Raw genomic sequence first — 15,218 nt, 5'->3', positions numbered from 1 at the left:
ACTGTTCCTGTCTGGTTCTAGCGATGCCATCTGTAAAATGAAGAGGATGACCCGAATCATTTCAACAGTGGACCATGCAGATGTCTTAATTGGCGTCCTTGCTCTCCACTGGCCAGTCCCTCCCTGGGTTTAACGGACTCAGCTGCATTACTGTGCTTCTAAAGGGGGGACGAGGGGAGAAGCCCCTCTCCTAAGTGGCCTCGTCCACACTCGCCAGGGCTGCTACTTTGCACAGTTGTGTGCTACTCCCTGAGGTGGCACAGCTCGTGCCCTGCCTCATGGTTTATATGCTAGCAACTCCCAGCTCCCATCTACAGCCCTGACCTGGCCTTTGAGCCCTCAATTTGGATATCTCACTGCCTGCCTGACATATCCAAACTGAAAAAATGCCTTGAGTCTAAGTTTGCTCTTCTTCCTGTTTTCCCACCTAGCACTCAGCTGTAGAAACCTCAGTCTACCTAACGTGCACCACGCCTCACTCAACCCTCATATCAGTCAGCCCCGAGTCCCCTAGTTTTGCCTGCTCGGTAGCTCCTGTGCATGGTTCCAGCCTCAGCATAACCCTAACTAGCCGCCGTCATCGCTCAAGTGCATGGCTGACTGGCATCGCCCCAGCCAGCCCCTTGCGTCTGCTGTTTCCTTCACAAAACAGGAAGGCACCCTGTTTTGTGCCCTGGGTGCTCTTTCTGTCATCGCAATCAGATAATGCCTTCCTCCAGCTGTTAGAAACCCTTCACTGACGTTTCTTGCTCCCTGGATAAAGATCAGACTTCCAGCATGGCCCCCGGGCCCCCAGGTCCAGCTCTGGCCCATCTCTTGGGCTTACCTTAAGTCACTTTTCCACCTGCTCTCTGCACTGCAACCACACAGGCCTCTCAGACTCACCACATTTCTCCCACCCCCAGGAGCATGTACTGTTCCTTCTGTCTAGAGTGTTCTTCCTCTGTCTCGTTTTGTAGTTAACGCCTCTCTTCCTTCAGAGCTCACTTCAAACATCACTTCCTCAGAGAAACTTTCCTAGACCTGCTCCCCCAAGACTAGAGCAAGTTCCTCTTGTTCCACAATGTAGTCTCGTTATCCTGATTATTTAACCAGAGTCTGTCTGCCCCCTGTACCTTAAGGCCCATGAGTATGTCTGTTCAACATTGCATCTTCAGGCCCCAGCACATAACCAATACTAGGTCATGATGGGAACAAATGAATGAAGGACTGAGTGACTGACTAGGCAGAGAGTGCTGTATCTGAGCAGGTCCATGCTGGTAAGCACACGTTAGACTGAGTGTTTGTGCAGGTGCTAGTCCTGCCTATTGGCTTCAGTGGTCTTCAGCTTGCCCCAGTTCACAGTGTCTCAGAAGAACTATTAGTAGACTTGAGAACAAAAGTGCCATTGGTTTTAGTTGACAGTCCCTAACCGCTCGGTGCTTGCTAGCATGACGTCCAGTGGCTCCTCTGAAGCAACAGGCATGCAAAGGGGGTGCTAGTTCATTAAGTAAAAACCTGTTTGGGCTAAAAAAAATCTCAGTTGCTGGATTTCAGTCTACTTCCTCCCCCTGCCTGAACTAGGATCTGAAGACACAGAAATCAATAGGAAACATTGTCAGCCCTTAAAAGAACTCATAGTCAGAGGTGGCAGAAACTCAATATATTAACACATTGTGCAAGGTCACATCACTGACATGTGGAAGGGTGCAAAAGTGAGCTCATGATAAAAAATAGTATTTGTTGCTTGCCTGCTCTGTGCCTGGTAGTTTATTTTTCATTGTCACCCTGTGAGATGGCTACTGTTATTACCCCCATTTTACAGATAAGGACATTGAAGTTTGTTGAGATTAAGTAATTTAACCAAGACTGCTAAGATAGTAAGTAGCAGAGCCAAGGTTCAGTGGCCGGTCCAGTCCTCACCACTGTACAACGCTGCCTCTATACAGAGGGAAATCAGAGGAGAGTGTGGTGGGCCCAGCCCTGAAGAAGTCAGGAAGGGCTTCCCAGAGGGTGAAATAAAAACTGAACTTGAAGGGTGAGGAGGAATTTCCCAGGAACATGGGGCAACAAGTAGCACTCTGGGCAGAAGAAATGACATGAGGCCCAGAGGCATGGAATGACAGGGCATATTTGATGTGCCCTGGAGAATCTGGTGGTGGTAGAACAGAAAGTGGGTGGAGAGGACAGGTGGGAGTAGGATGGGTAAGCTATCCATGGACAGGGTAGAGCACTGAGTGCCAGGCACAGAGCTGTCCAAGGCCCTGCAAGTCAGCCTGGTGGCCCTGTGGCTCTGCTGACCTCAGCAACCTCAGGGCTGAAGCTCTGAGATCCATCTGTCTCTCTTATGGCAGGAGAGGTGCTGAGAGGGGACCGGATTGTCAACACCCCTTTCCAGGTGCTAATGAACAGCGAAAAGAAGTGTGAAGTTCTGTGTGGCCAGTCCAACAAGCCAGTGATCCTGACCGTGGAACAGAGCCGGCTTGTGGCCGAGCGGATCACGGAAGACTACTACGTCCACCTGTAAGTTGTCCTCTGCTCCCTGCCAGCCTCCCCTTGGTGGAGGGGAGGGGACTGGCCAGAGAGGTGGTCCACAGGGACTGAACGCGCCTTCGGTTTCCAGCATTGCCGACAACCTGCCTGTGGCCACCCGGCTGGAGCTCTACTCCAGCCGTGACGGTGATGACAAGAAGAAGGAAAAGGATGTGCAGTTTGAGCATGGCTACCGGCTCGGCTTCACGGATGTCAACAAGGTAGGGTGTCTCGGCGGGCCCGAAGCTCTGTGGGAGTTTCACCCTGGAGTCACCAGCTCTTGGGGCCTACAGGGAAGGGGGGTATATTTAGCTCCAGGTTTATCACAGAAGGTAGGATGGCCAGGGCCAGTTTCTCTTAGTGCCCCGGGACATGGCGTGTCAGAGTCTGAGTGCTTTGGGCAGGGCTCTGGCAGATGCTACACAGGAAGTGGAAGGCACAGTCCCTAAGAAGTTAGATTCCGCATTTGTAAGATTAAAACAAAACAACAAGCAGAATTTCATCAGTATGTAGGAGAGAGCGCTATGTAGTGGTCTAGAGCATGCTGGCTTCCTGGGTTTTGAATCTTGCTTCCACCACCACCTAGTCGTTGAGTGACCGTGAGCCTACCTATTTCCTCACTGTGCCCTCGATTCCTCATCGGTAAAATTAGGTAATGGCCATACCTGCCCTTGGGGTTGTTATGCAGAGTAAATCGGATAAGTTGTGCGTCTGCTTCATAGCACAGCCCCTGAGAAATATGCTCATAACAGCAATGGTTGTAATAGTGATTCTCCTATCTTTCTGAGTTCCTAAACTGAACACCTACTGTATGGGGAATAAAGGACAGAACCATTTCTTTTGAGGCATAGCCCCTGTCCTTAAAGGGCTTCCCATCCCAATTGGGAAGAGGACCGACCATGTAGACCCTGCATCTTAGGTCCTAGTTGCCGCTCACTGATGGTGCTGGCACCATGACGACTGATGCCGGCAGAGTTCACAAGAGCCTGTTGTGCATTCAGGGCATCATGGAGGAGGTGGGCCTTGAAAACTAGGTAGGCTTGAGCTGAGTGGAGTCGGGCCACGTCCTAGCTGCAGTGAATGCGAGAACACAGCTGCGGAGTGGGGACTGTGTGCGGGCAGGGAGATGTCGGGGGGGACCGGAGGGGCTAGATGTCCCGAGAGGATGATAGAAAGCCTTGAGTGGCAGGCCTAAGCCTCAGGGAGCCCTCGAGGATTTCTGAATGGGGAGTGCTGTGAGAGCAGTGTTTGTGGCAGGCTTAAACAGCTCAGCGTGCTGCACGAGGGGAGGGACCTGCTACCTGGGGTGACTCTCTGATTGTGTCTCGACTGTTAGGTAGTTTGCTCTCTCCATCGCTGTTCTAGATATACCTGCACAACCACCTCTCATTCATCCTTTACTACCACCGGGAGGACCTGGAAGAGGACCAGGAGCATACGTACCGCGTCGTCCGCTTCGAGGTGATTCCCCAGAGCATCAGGCTGGAGGGTGAGTGGGGAGGTGTGACCAGAGGGGCAGGGCTGGATGGGCCTGGGCTCCCACACCCAGGGTCTTCTCACACTCGTTTCTGAGACGCTGATAGGCCACCGTGTGACATATGGCCCAGCCAAGGTAGGGGGCTTGCATTCCTGCCAGTAAAGGTGAGGAGCAAGGGGAAAGCTGACGTCTGCTATGTCCTGGCCTGGCACCTTCCCAGTTTACCACCTCCTGGCAACCCCTGGAGGTACGTGGTGATTATAGATGAGGAACCAGAGACTCAGAGAGGTTGGTGGCTTGGCCAAGAGCACACAGCCCCTGGGACATGACTGGGCCTCTCATAAGAACCAGCCAGCTTACCCTTAGTTGAAGAACAAGAGGCGGGGATACAGGCAGAGCGCTCAGGCAGCTTATGTCTGTGCTTGTCTTCCTCTGTGTGAGTGATTGGTGGAGGCTAGAGTTGGCCCAGGTCAGCTGTTGTGCAGGAATCTGAGAGCCCGGCCCTAGCCCCATAGGCCTGATAGGACCTGGTCCAGCTTCTCACCTGTCAGCTCTTGCTCACCACAGGACGCACTTGGATTTAGCAGGCCTGGCCTTTGTCCAAGAGGTGGTGGGTTTCTGGCCTTTTTTTTTTTTTTAAAGCTACAAAACCTAGTTTTCAGTCATACCCAGAAGTCTCATGTATGTAAGACCTAGATCTTTCAGAGCACTGTGCTGCCCCTCCTTCTGGTGAGTGTTGTGAGCACAGCTTTACATTTGTCGTGGGAATTTTTGGATGTCATCTCTCCCCTCAACTGTTTCCTTGAGTTTAGAGACTGTCTCCTTTTCTCCCCATTTTGTCTCCAGCACGGTACAGGGCACATAGTAGGTGCTTACTGTATGTTTGTTGGTTGAATGCATGGATAGATGACGGGATGAACGGATGAATAAATGAAGAACACATCTGAGTGACTGCAGTACTGGAGACCGAGTGAATGAGAAAACATAGCATGAGTCGGTGGTATTTTTCCTGTCTGATGCGGGTGACTGAGTGAATACATGAATGTTTGAAATGAGTGAAGGAAGACTGATTAAATGAGGGCCTCAGACCCCGTCTTGCACACCCAGCACATGCCTCTTTGCATCCCCGGCGGCCCTTAGGAAGGTCAGGGCTCTGGGGATGCACAGTTTTACAACTGTGTTGCTTCCACTCAGGCCTGGGTCCCAGCAGCAGGCTTCTGAGGGCCCCCCACTCCCAGAACAGCCCATGGGTAGCTCACTGGCCCCCACAGGAACAGACTGAGTGTCTCTCTCTCACAGACATCAAAGCAGACGAGAAGAGTTCTTGCACCCTGCCCGAGGGCACCAGCTCCTCGCCCCAAGAAATTGACCCCACCAAGGAGAATCAGCTGTACTTCACCTACTCTGTTCACTGGGAGGTGAGAAGGGGCTGGAGCTGATGGCAGGGGAGGAGAGTTCTGGTCTGGGCAGGAATTGTCTAGCAGGGGCCTGACTCTAAGCGCTTCTTTTCCACTCTGTCTCCCCACCACCCCCACCACCCTCTAGGAAAGTGACATCAAATGGGCCTCTCGCTGGGACACTTACCTGACCATGAGTGATGTGCAAATCCACTGGTTTTCTATCATTAACTCCGTCGTGGTGGTCTTCTTCCTGTCAGGTGAGAGATTTGTGGGATGGAAGGTAGAAAGGACAAGAGGGTGAGGGAGGAGGGTCTGAGGCATCACATTACTTAAGGGGGACTTCTGAGGTGTTCTCAGGGCCAAGTGTAGGGCAAAAACAGACAACTGGGGTCTGTGCTAGGCGTCCGGTATGCAGAGTGAACAAGATTCAGTCTCTACCTTGGAGAGCTCCCAAGGGAGAGCTGGATACAGCTCTTCATGCACACCTTCCTTGATTCACTAGACAAGATTCTCTTGTCGCCCATGCTGTGCAAGTGCCGCGCCACGTGCTGGGGGTGTGGTGTTGAGCGGGCCCAGCCCGGTCTCTGCGCCCACAGGGTCTGTTTTGGTGGTGGGAGAGACAAAAAGCAAAGACGTGGTTGAGACCCGAGGGTGATAAGTGCTGTGGAGCAGATAGACAGGGTGACCAGATTCACAGGTGTGCAAGGCTGCTTCAGAGGAAACTCTGCATGAGGAGGGGCCGCCAGTTGGAGGCCCGGGGAAGGACTGGTCCACCAAGGCCACGGCCCTGCAGTGGGACAGGCTTGCTGAGAAGCTGGCTGGTGAGAGGCTGGCGAGCAGGGGGAGGGTAGTGGGCAGAGGTGGGGTGAAACTGGTCAGTTCTGTATCATATGGGAAGTAAAGATAAGGCTCGCTCTCTGTATTACACACTCACTGAGGGCCAGCTGCTGTGTTAATAAGCACTTTACAAACCTCTCAATCCTTCAGGTTCCATGAGCTAAGCCTAAAATGTTAAGTTAGCTTGAGGTCATACAACACATTGTGTTAACTACTGTCGTGTGCTGCCCAGAGAGGCAAACGGGCTACTGCGGAGGTACAAGTGAGGGGGCCTCTAAACCATTTGGTGTGTTGAAAGACAAAGATGCCCGGGGTGAGTCTTGGAGCAGGGGTGGAAGTCAGGGCCGAGTGGGGCGTTGTGGGCAAAGGGAGCAGGGAACAGCCCCAGTAGAGGTGTGGAGGTGAGCGAGAGGAGGCTGTGAACTGATGACAAAAGTAGCAGGCAAGCAGGGCAGAAGTAGGAGGTGAGCCTGGGAGGAAGTGAGGCTGCAGAAGTCGGCAGGACCAGACCACGGAGCAGCTGGGGCGCTGTTCTCCCTGGAATAAAAAGCACTGTCCTTTGGCGGCTCCTACCCATCCCAGTGGCTCTCTCCTGCCCCTGCCAGGGGAGTGATGCTCCGTGTGCCCTTGTCTCCATAGCTGGGGTGGAGCTCTGCTCAGGAGAGGCCCTGAGGCAGCTGGGTAGCCAGTCCCCACTGGAATGAATTCCCAGCCGTCACTCACAAAACACCAAACCCAGGGGCACCTGGGTGGCTTGGTCGGTTGAGCGTCCGACTTTCGCTCAGGTCATGATCTCGCGGTTCGTGGGTTTGAGCCCCGCGTCGGGCTCTGTGCTGACTGCCAGCTCAGAGCCTGGAGCCTGTTTCAGCCTGTGACTCCCTCTCTCTCTGACCCTCCCCTGCTCACGCTGTCTCTCTCTCTCTCTCTCCTAGAAATAAATAAAACGGTAAAAAATAAATAAATAAAAAAAAATAAAAACAAAAAAAAAACACCAAGCCCAGGAGGGCAGGCAGCCCAGGAGACTCTACTGGCAGTGCTCATGGCTCTTCCGCCCTCCCCCCCGCCCCCACCTCTGTGTTTCAGGCATCCTGAGCATGATCATCATTCGGACCCTCCGGAAGGACATCGCCAACTATAACAAGGAGGATGACATTGTACGAGGTCTTGGCTGGGGAGGGATGGACTTGGAGAGGGAGGGCAGGCTAGGGACCTATCAGACCGTGTGTGTGTGTGTGTGTGCGCGTGCACGCGCATGTTTCACACACAAAACAGAAAAGTGGGAAACAGTGTTTGCAGTGAACTTGAAAAAGGATAATACAGTTCAAAGAATTAAAAAGCTCCAACCAAAATTTCTAACCTGAGAAGGAACAAAAAATGTATAGACTAAGAACTATACATGGCTAGTAAACTTGTGAACAATTTTTACCTCAGGGATAATCCCCCCCAAAATACAGATTCCAACAATAATGAGAAGACAGTGGGGTGCCTGGGTAGCTCAGGTGGTTAAGCATTCCGACTTCAGCTCAGGTCATGATCTCACAGTTTGTTAGTTCAAGCCCCATGTCAGGCTCTGTGCTGACAGCTCAGAGCCTGGAGTCTGTTTGAAATTCTGTCTCTGTCTCTGTCTCTCTCTGTCTGTCTCTCTCTCTCTCTCTCTGCCCCTCCCCCTGCTTGTGCTCTGTTGCTCTCTTTCAAAAATAAATAAACATTAAAAAAAAAATGAGAAGACAGTCTGGACGTGCAAATCAGCTCAAGTGTTTTTTAGTATAATACTTACCGTTGGCAAGGTTGACATGAGCTAAACACCTTTCCACACCATGCATGCAAGTATAAATTGGTAGTTTTCTGAAAAGTAATTAATCGGTCTACATGCCATGAGCTATAAAATTGTTTGCTTGCTTTAACCCAGTAATTCTTCTAGAATTTTCCTAGGGAAAACATCAAAAACACAAAGGCTTGGTCCAGAAATATTTATTACAGCTTTATTTATAACTTAAATAAACTGGATACAGCCTGATATTCCATAATAATGGATTGCTTATGTTATGGTACAGTTATACAATGAAAAATTGTAGAGACATTAAAATAGTAATTGCAAGGAATATTTATTGGAAATGAGGAAATGCTCATGATCAAACATTAACTGAAAATAACAAAGTACACCGTAAATACAGTATGATTCTAATTCCATTGTTTAAAAGTTATATGTACATATGGACATATGTATACATAAAGGGCTAAAGGAAATGTATCAAAATAATGGCATCATTTTATGTCTTTCTGGGTTTTTAAAAACTTTTGAATGTTTACTTATGAGTTTTATATCATTTGTGAGTCTTTCTGGGTTTTTTAAAAATTTTATACTTTTTATTCATCTGAATATCCTGCCATATGCCAAAAAATATTTTTTCACTTTATTACACAAGAACACATATTCTTTGAAGTTTATTTATTTAGTTATTTAAATTTTTTTTTTAAAGTTTTATTTATTTCTAGGAGAGAGAGAGAGAGAGAATGAGAGAATGAGAATCCCAAACAGGCTCCATGCTGTTAGTGCAGAGCCCGATTCGGGGCTCAAACTGAACAAACTGTGAGATGATGACCTGAGCCGAAATCAAGAGTTGGATGCTTAACCAGCTGAGCACCCAGGTGCCCCACACATAATACTTTTAAAATCAGTTTTAAAAAAAGGGCGGGGGGCCGCCTAAGTGGCTTAGTTGGTTAAGCGTCTGACTTCAGCTCAGGTCATGATCTCACGGTTCGTGGGTTTGAGCCCTGCATCAGTCTCTGTGCTAACAGCTCGGTGCCTGAAGCCTGCTTCAGATTCTGTCTCCCTCTCTCTCCCTGGTACCCCTCAACCCCCCCTCTCCCCGCCACGCTGTCTCTCTCTCCCAAAAATAAACATTAAAAAAAAAATCAGTAAAAAAATTTGCTTCCAAATCTCACCACCCAAAACAGAGTTAACATTTCCATTGTGTTGATGTTGAGATTATTTTCTCATGCACCAGGCTTGTGGAATTTGGAGAGGAGGTTTGCCTTTTATATAGCTGTAAGCCTCATGTTTGTGGCCTCCTTTTCCATGTGACAGTTCTCTGGGAAGCAGTATCTCATGTCACCCCTGTCAGTGTGGAGGCTGACTGATACCTGAGGGGCCCTCAGCCCTAGTCAGGGGGCGTGGGTCCTTGGGACGGTCCCTGCAGGAACTGCCTCCTCTGAAGCCCAGGAAGCAGCCTCACTCTTTTACCCTTTCCTGCAGGAAGACACCATGGAAGAGTCTGGGTGGAAGCTGGTTCACGGTGATGTCTTCAGGCCCCCCCAGTACCCCATGATCCTCAGCTCCCTCCTGGGCTCAGGCATTCAGCTCTTCTGTATGATCCTCATAGTCATCTGTGAGTGGGCCTGGTGGGGCTGGGTGTGGGGTCCTGTCACCAGAGCAGCGCAGGCCTGAGTCTGAGAGGGGGGTGGCTTCCCCCCTGGAGAAGGGGGGGCATGTCAGCGACACAGGGCCAGACAGCGTCATCCATCCCAGGGGGAAGCCTGGGTCCTCTCAGCACTAAGCTCTGGTGGTTTGATGCCCTTCAGAGTTTTCCAGCACCACTGATAGCCTACCATGCCCACTCCATCAGTGAAGCCGCACGTCAGGGCTGTGACATTGGCTTCTCTCCACGGTCGTTAAGTGACTAACACAAGTCAGCACCAGGATTGGGAGTGAAATCAGGTCTTTTCTCAGAGAACAGCCCCCAAAACTTTAATATATAGTAATTATAGACCATTCTGAAGTCAGTCTGCCTAGATTTTTTTTCCATTTTAATTATTTTTTGACATATCACAGTGTGTAAGTTTAAGGTAGACCACACAACAATTTGATATATGTATAGATTGTGAAATAATCACAGTACATTTAGTTAATGTTCATCATCCCACATAGTTACATAATTTTTTTTCTTTGATGAGAACTTTTAAAATCTAATCTCTCAGCAACTGATCTACCTAAGTTTGTATCTCAGCCTCGTGTCTTTAAACTTTGTAACTTCAGACAAGTCACTTAGGCTTTGTGAACCTTGGTTTTCTCATTTGAGAAATGGATAACCAACCTCTACCTCGCAGGGCCGATAGGGCAGATTCAGTGAGCTGGCCTTCACAGTGCCACGTGTGAGCTCGGTGCCTGGCTGGTTGCAAGTGCTCTGTGTGCTGGGAGTCACAGTTAAGATGTGGCCAGCCCAGGCCTAGCTCCGCTGCCCCGCTCTGCACCCCAGCTGAGGCCAGTCTTCCCCGCAGAGAGGAAGAGAGCATGCTGTCAGGAAGACCAAGGGAGAAGGGAGCCTCATCTGCCCTGGGCCCTGTGTGCCATCCTGGGATGGGGGCTGGGGCCTGGGACCCTGGCCATCGGCCGCCCTGACTCTCTCTCCGCCCCCTGCTCCCTCCACAGTCGTGGCCATGCTCGGGATGCTGTCGCCCTCCAGCCGGGGAGCTCTCATGACCACGGCCTGCTTCCTCTTCATGTTCATGGGGTAGGTGTGTCTGAGCGGGCTCTGGGGGTGGCATAGACTGCCTGCCCTTCAGCCAACAAATCCCCTTGGTGTGGATCCCTCCCATTTCCCTGCAGGGTGTTTGGTGGATTTTCTGCTGGCCGTCTGTACCGTACTCTAAAAGGCCATCGGTGGAAGAAAGGAGCCTTCTGTGTAAGTGTCCTAATCTACCAGTGTTGGTGTGGAGCCGAGAACTTCTTCTTAGGCTCCTCAGCAGTGTAGGCAGTCTGTGGTGGGGGTTAGGACCAGCGGCAGAGCAGCGGAGTGATAGAGTTTGGAGGGGGCACACACCCGAGGGTCCAGGACACTGGGCTAATCACCACAGGCCCCTTGGGACCTCCAAGGGCCTTTTGCTGCATCTGTAAGAAGAGGGGATTGAATTGAGGTGATTTTTAGCCTACATTGTCTGACGGCTCAAACAAGAGAAGAAATAGAAGATTCAGAATAACAGGGTTTAGGCACCAAGCCTAGGTGTCAAAGTTTAGGGCCAGAAACTGACCAGCAGGGCTGCTGAACGAACACCCTGCGTCGTGGAGTAGACAAGTACCTGCCAGGGGCAGAAGAGGCCAGGCGTGGCGCCTCCAAGCCGGACATTGTTTCCTCGTTGGGGAGGACAGCTCCCGCCCTTCTTTGTCCTCGTGGTGGCAAGGACAGTTCTCGGTAGCAGAAAGACCATAGAAACTGCAGGATGCCTGGGACTTGACCCCACCTCCCAGGGAGCCCTGAGCCCCCTCTCCCAGACAAGCGAGGCCCTCCAGGACCCGGGAACCCTCTGGTGCCAAACTCCGAGAATCTTGTGGTCCGAGTCTTCTGAAACCATTCTCCATCTGTCGGAAGCCCCAGGGGAGCTCTGGCTGTGATACCTCTGGCACAAAGTAAGCCCTCCCTGTAGAAGAGCTGTGAGGGAGACTGTTCTAGAAGGATCAAAGAAAGGTCCTGAATTCTTGATGCATCAAGTATTTTTCTCAGGCCACAGTGTGCTGAGAACTGGGGACCTACGGAGGTGTGGAAACCAACCCCCACCTCCCCTGCGGCTCTTCCCTGGCAGGCCTCCCGTGGCAGCCCCAGCACCTCCCTCAGCTGGCCCCACCCCAGACCAGCCTCTCCACCCTGCACCTGGTCCTTGCGTCCGGGGGCACCATCATTCACCAGACCCCCCGGGCCAGACTGCTGCGGTGCTTCCTGCCTTCTACTCCCTCCTGCCCACCTCCTCTCAGGCAACAAGTGTTGAGAGTTTTCCCGTCTGGTAGCCTGGTATCCCCTCCCAGCTCCAGCTCTAGCTCTAGAACTCTTGCCCAGGTTTAGGACATCTTTGCCTCTCGCCCGGACCCTTGACTGTCTTAGGCACCCCTGGTGTCCCTGCAGGATTGTGACCCTTCCCTGGGGCTCTGCCTCTGCCCGCAGGTGAGCATGCACTATGGCCCGCCCCAGTGCAGATACTCGACTGCCCCTCTCCTCCAGCCTGTCTTCCCCTCTGCCCGGCCACACCTCCCCCTTGCTCCCCTCACCCCATCCATTAGGTCTTAGCTCCAGTGTTACTCTCTAGAAGCCTCCTCCCCCATTCTGACCTCTGTGGCCTCCTTGACACCCCAGAGGAGCCTGTGCAGAGCCTCATGCCTATAGGTAGTGCCATGGAGCTGGTTCTCCATTTATGGGTCTGTCTGCCTCGCTGGAACCTTCTTCCTGTTCTCACCCCTGGTACCTAGCACAGTGCCCAGTCTGTAAATTTCGGCCAGGAGGGCAGATGAATGCCCTGCTACACAGTGAAGTAAAGCAGGAACAAGCAACAAGGGAGGAAATGGCATCTGAAGTGGGCCTTGAAGAGGAGGGGTTTAGATGGACGGAAGCAGCCAGCAGAGTGGCCTGGGGTTCCAGAATCTCCTAGATCCCAGTCCTGACTGTTCTTTCTCTTTCCTCATCTCTCTGGTGGGACCTGCTTGCACCTACCCCTCAGGGCTGTCATGTGGATGGAAAGAGACTGCACGGAAGCCCCTTGGCATGGCATTAGCACCTAGGAGGCAGATATCCTGAGGCGTTAACTCTGCTTGCATAACAGCACAAGGACAGCTACCAGTTACTGGGGAGCGGGGAGGAGGTGGGGCTCTGGCCTAAGGTGAAACCGGCATTGGAGGTGGAGCACCAGATTGCAGGGGGCCTCAGGCAGAGCGGACAGTGGCCCTCCTGGGTGCTGAGGCAGCCACAGCAGTGAAGGAGGCTCCTGTCGGCCTGGGGCTTCGGTTCCCTGTGCCTGGGCCCCAGTCCAGGAGACCTGAGCGGATGGCCTACAGTGCAGTGGGTCAGGAGCTGGGACTTGGTCACACTGCTTGTGTTTGAGCCTCTGATCCATCCTTAGCTGTGTGGAGTCAGGGTGTGTATGTATTTAACGTTGCTGGGCCTCGGTGCCCTCTTCTTTAAAAGGGGGTAATGCTCATTATCCTTGCAGCCAGGCATGTAGTGAAGACTAGGTGTGAGGATGTGTGTGAGGCCAGTACCCACCGCCTCTCAGACTCCAAGCTTAACCACCACTCTAGGCCGTTTGGGTGAGGCCCGGAATTAGGTGTTCTGTACAAGTTTTATTCATTCATTCCTGTTCAGCATACGTGTATTGAGCAGCTACTGTGTTCTGAGGATTGGGAGTAGCTCAGTGGACAGGGGGCCACGCTCCTCCCGAGGAGCTCCCAGTCTCCGGGGATAGGCAGACATTGACCACGTAACAGTGCATAATCCCAGACAGGGATGAGGGTGAGGAAGGGCAGTTCAGGGTATGCTTTCTGGAGGGGAAGGCCCTTGAGCTGAGTCCTAAAGGACAAGGAGGGTTGGGGGCCCCTAGTCCGGGGGCCCCTCTGGAACAAGTGGGCGGCTTCCTCGATGCAGCCCCCAGCCTGGTCTCCCTTGCTTCCAGACGGCAACGCTCTACCCTGGCGTGGTGTTTGGCATCTGCTTCGTCTTGAATTGCTTCATCTGGGGAAAGCACTCGTCAGGAGCAGTAAGTAAGGGAGGGCCAACTATGCCGGGTCCCACTCCCACAGGTCACTTCCTGCTGTTCCCTTCCCTTTTCTGGGTCCCCGGCACTCTGTTCCCAGCCCCGGGGCTGCAGACTAGCTGGGGTTTCCCCAGCCCTGCCCATCCGGCTGCCCAGCCCCCAACCCCGGCTTTCCTGTGGGCTCGTGCAGCCAGCTGGCCACAGCTCACTTCTCCAAAGGAAGATTTCCACAGTCCAGGGGCCAGCTGGGGAATCTCCCTTTGCCTCGGCCAAGGGGGCATTGCCTGGTATGGGTTTATTAGGTTAGTCTCCCAAACAAGGCTCTCTTCCTATCCCTGCCTTGCAGCGCCAGCCCCCACAGGTTGTCCTGCTCTCAGAGCCGGGACCTTGCCAGCCCCGGCCATTGCTAGTAACTTGTGTGGACTCCTGGAGTCGGTTCGTGAACTCAGGTGGGAGTGGGGAGAGGGGATGTCAGTCCTGTGGCAGGACTGTAGTCGGGGGAGAGGGGGGCAAGCATTAGCCTTCTCGGCCTCCTTGGAGAGAGCCGAGGCCACCTCCCCTCTGCTTGCAGGTGCCCGTTGGTCAGAGGTCCTTGGGTGAGGCTGGGAGTCCGGGCTGCTGGTGGACTGGCTCCTTTGCAGCAGTCGGGGAGGCCGCCCTCATGAAAGAGAGAGTCATGTTCTTCCTCTCACTTCCTCTTTTATACCTGTGTTCCTTCTCTCTTTCAACATTTTCCTCCCTGTCACCAACTGCTCATTATAAACCCTCGTTGTAGAAATGTTGGAAAGTACAGAGAAGTTGCAGTATATTTTTGCAGTCTTTTTTCAGCTGTGTTTAAAATAGAATGATATGACTTTGAAATTATAATGTAATAGCAAACATTTATGTTGTGCTTACATTGAAATAAGTACTGTTCTCAATGATTTGTGTAGATTAATTCACTTCTTCCAGTTTGCATGACTCTTGTAACAATATAATACTGTATAGAACAGGATAAAGAAGAAAATGAGAAATTACTTATAACCCCTACATCCCATCTGAGGAAGTACTGTTACCTTTTAGCATAGGCCTCTGTAGGTACATACACATATAAATGCTGGGATGTTTCTGTTAAGTGGAATCCTATACATACAGCTTTATAACCTGCTTTTTTTTTACTTCATAGTATATCATGGTGTTTTATTTTAACAAAATTGGGAACACACAATTTGTGTACTTCTGTTTTTTCCCGTTTGTCTTCGGTTAACATACCACATAATTCATCATGCTGGCCTCTTTGCCTCCCCATTGTGTTCTCGGTCCTCTCCTCTGTTCTTCCCCCGCTTCCTCCCTGGCTGACGAGCTCCTCTGGGATGCCATGGCTCCTTCTTCATGTCACAGCCCAATGGTCCTCAGTCTGCCCTCCGCGTTTCCTTGAGGCTGGGTCAGCCCCAGGAGGTTCTGGCCAGGAGCCTTGGGCAGAGGCGGGGGGGGGGGGGGGG

The 15,218-nt window shown here is 51.9% G+C and overlaps 1 protein-coding gene across 2 annotated transcripts in view; it reads left to right on the top strand.

Annotated features, from left to right (window-relative positions):
* Window positions 1-15,218, top strand: part of TM9SF4 (transmembrane 9 superfamily member 4) — a 52,150-nt gene that overhangs the window by 29,435 nt on the left and 7,497 nt on the right. For both annotated transcript variants that reach the window (XR_013336312.1, XM_077769343.1), the window contains exons 4-13: window positions 2,334-2,502; window positions 2,603-2,732; window positions 3,877-4,000; window positions 5,288-5,406; window positions 5,534-5,645; window positions 7,309-7,379; window positions 9,482-9,614; window positions 10,655-10,736; window positions 10,832-10,907; window positions 13,657-13,740. Coding sequence is in view for 1 of the 2 variants with exons in the window: in XM_077769343.1 (XP_077625469.1) it covers window positions 2,334-2,502; window positions 2,603-2,732; window positions 3,877-4,000; window positions 5,288-5,406; window positions 5,534-5,645; window positions 7,309-7,379; window positions 9,482-9,614; window positions 10,655-10,736; window positions 10,832-10,907; window positions 13,657-13,740 (1,100 nt within the window). In the remaining variant the exon portion in view is untranslated. The remainder of the gene's footprint in view (window positions 1-2,333; window positions 2,503-2,602; window positions 2,733-3,876; window positions 4,001-5,287; window positions 5,407-5,533; window positions 5,646-7,308; window positions 7,380-9,481; window positions 9,615-10,654; window positions 10,737-10,831; window positions 10,908-13,656; window positions 13,741-15,218) is intronic.

The sequence above is a fragment of the Crocuta crocuta genome, unplaced genomic scaffold, assembly GCF_008692635.1.
Source record: "Crocuta crocuta isolate KB4526 unplaced genomic scaffold, BGI_CrCroc_1.0 scaffold445, whole genome shotgun sequence".
Classification (NCBI taxonomy): Eukaryota; Metazoa; Chordata; class Mammalia; order Carnivora; family Hyaenidae; genus Crocuta; species Crocuta crocuta.
Note: the sequence above shows the minus strand (reverse complement) of the source record. Positions and strands in the feature narration are given on the sequence as shown.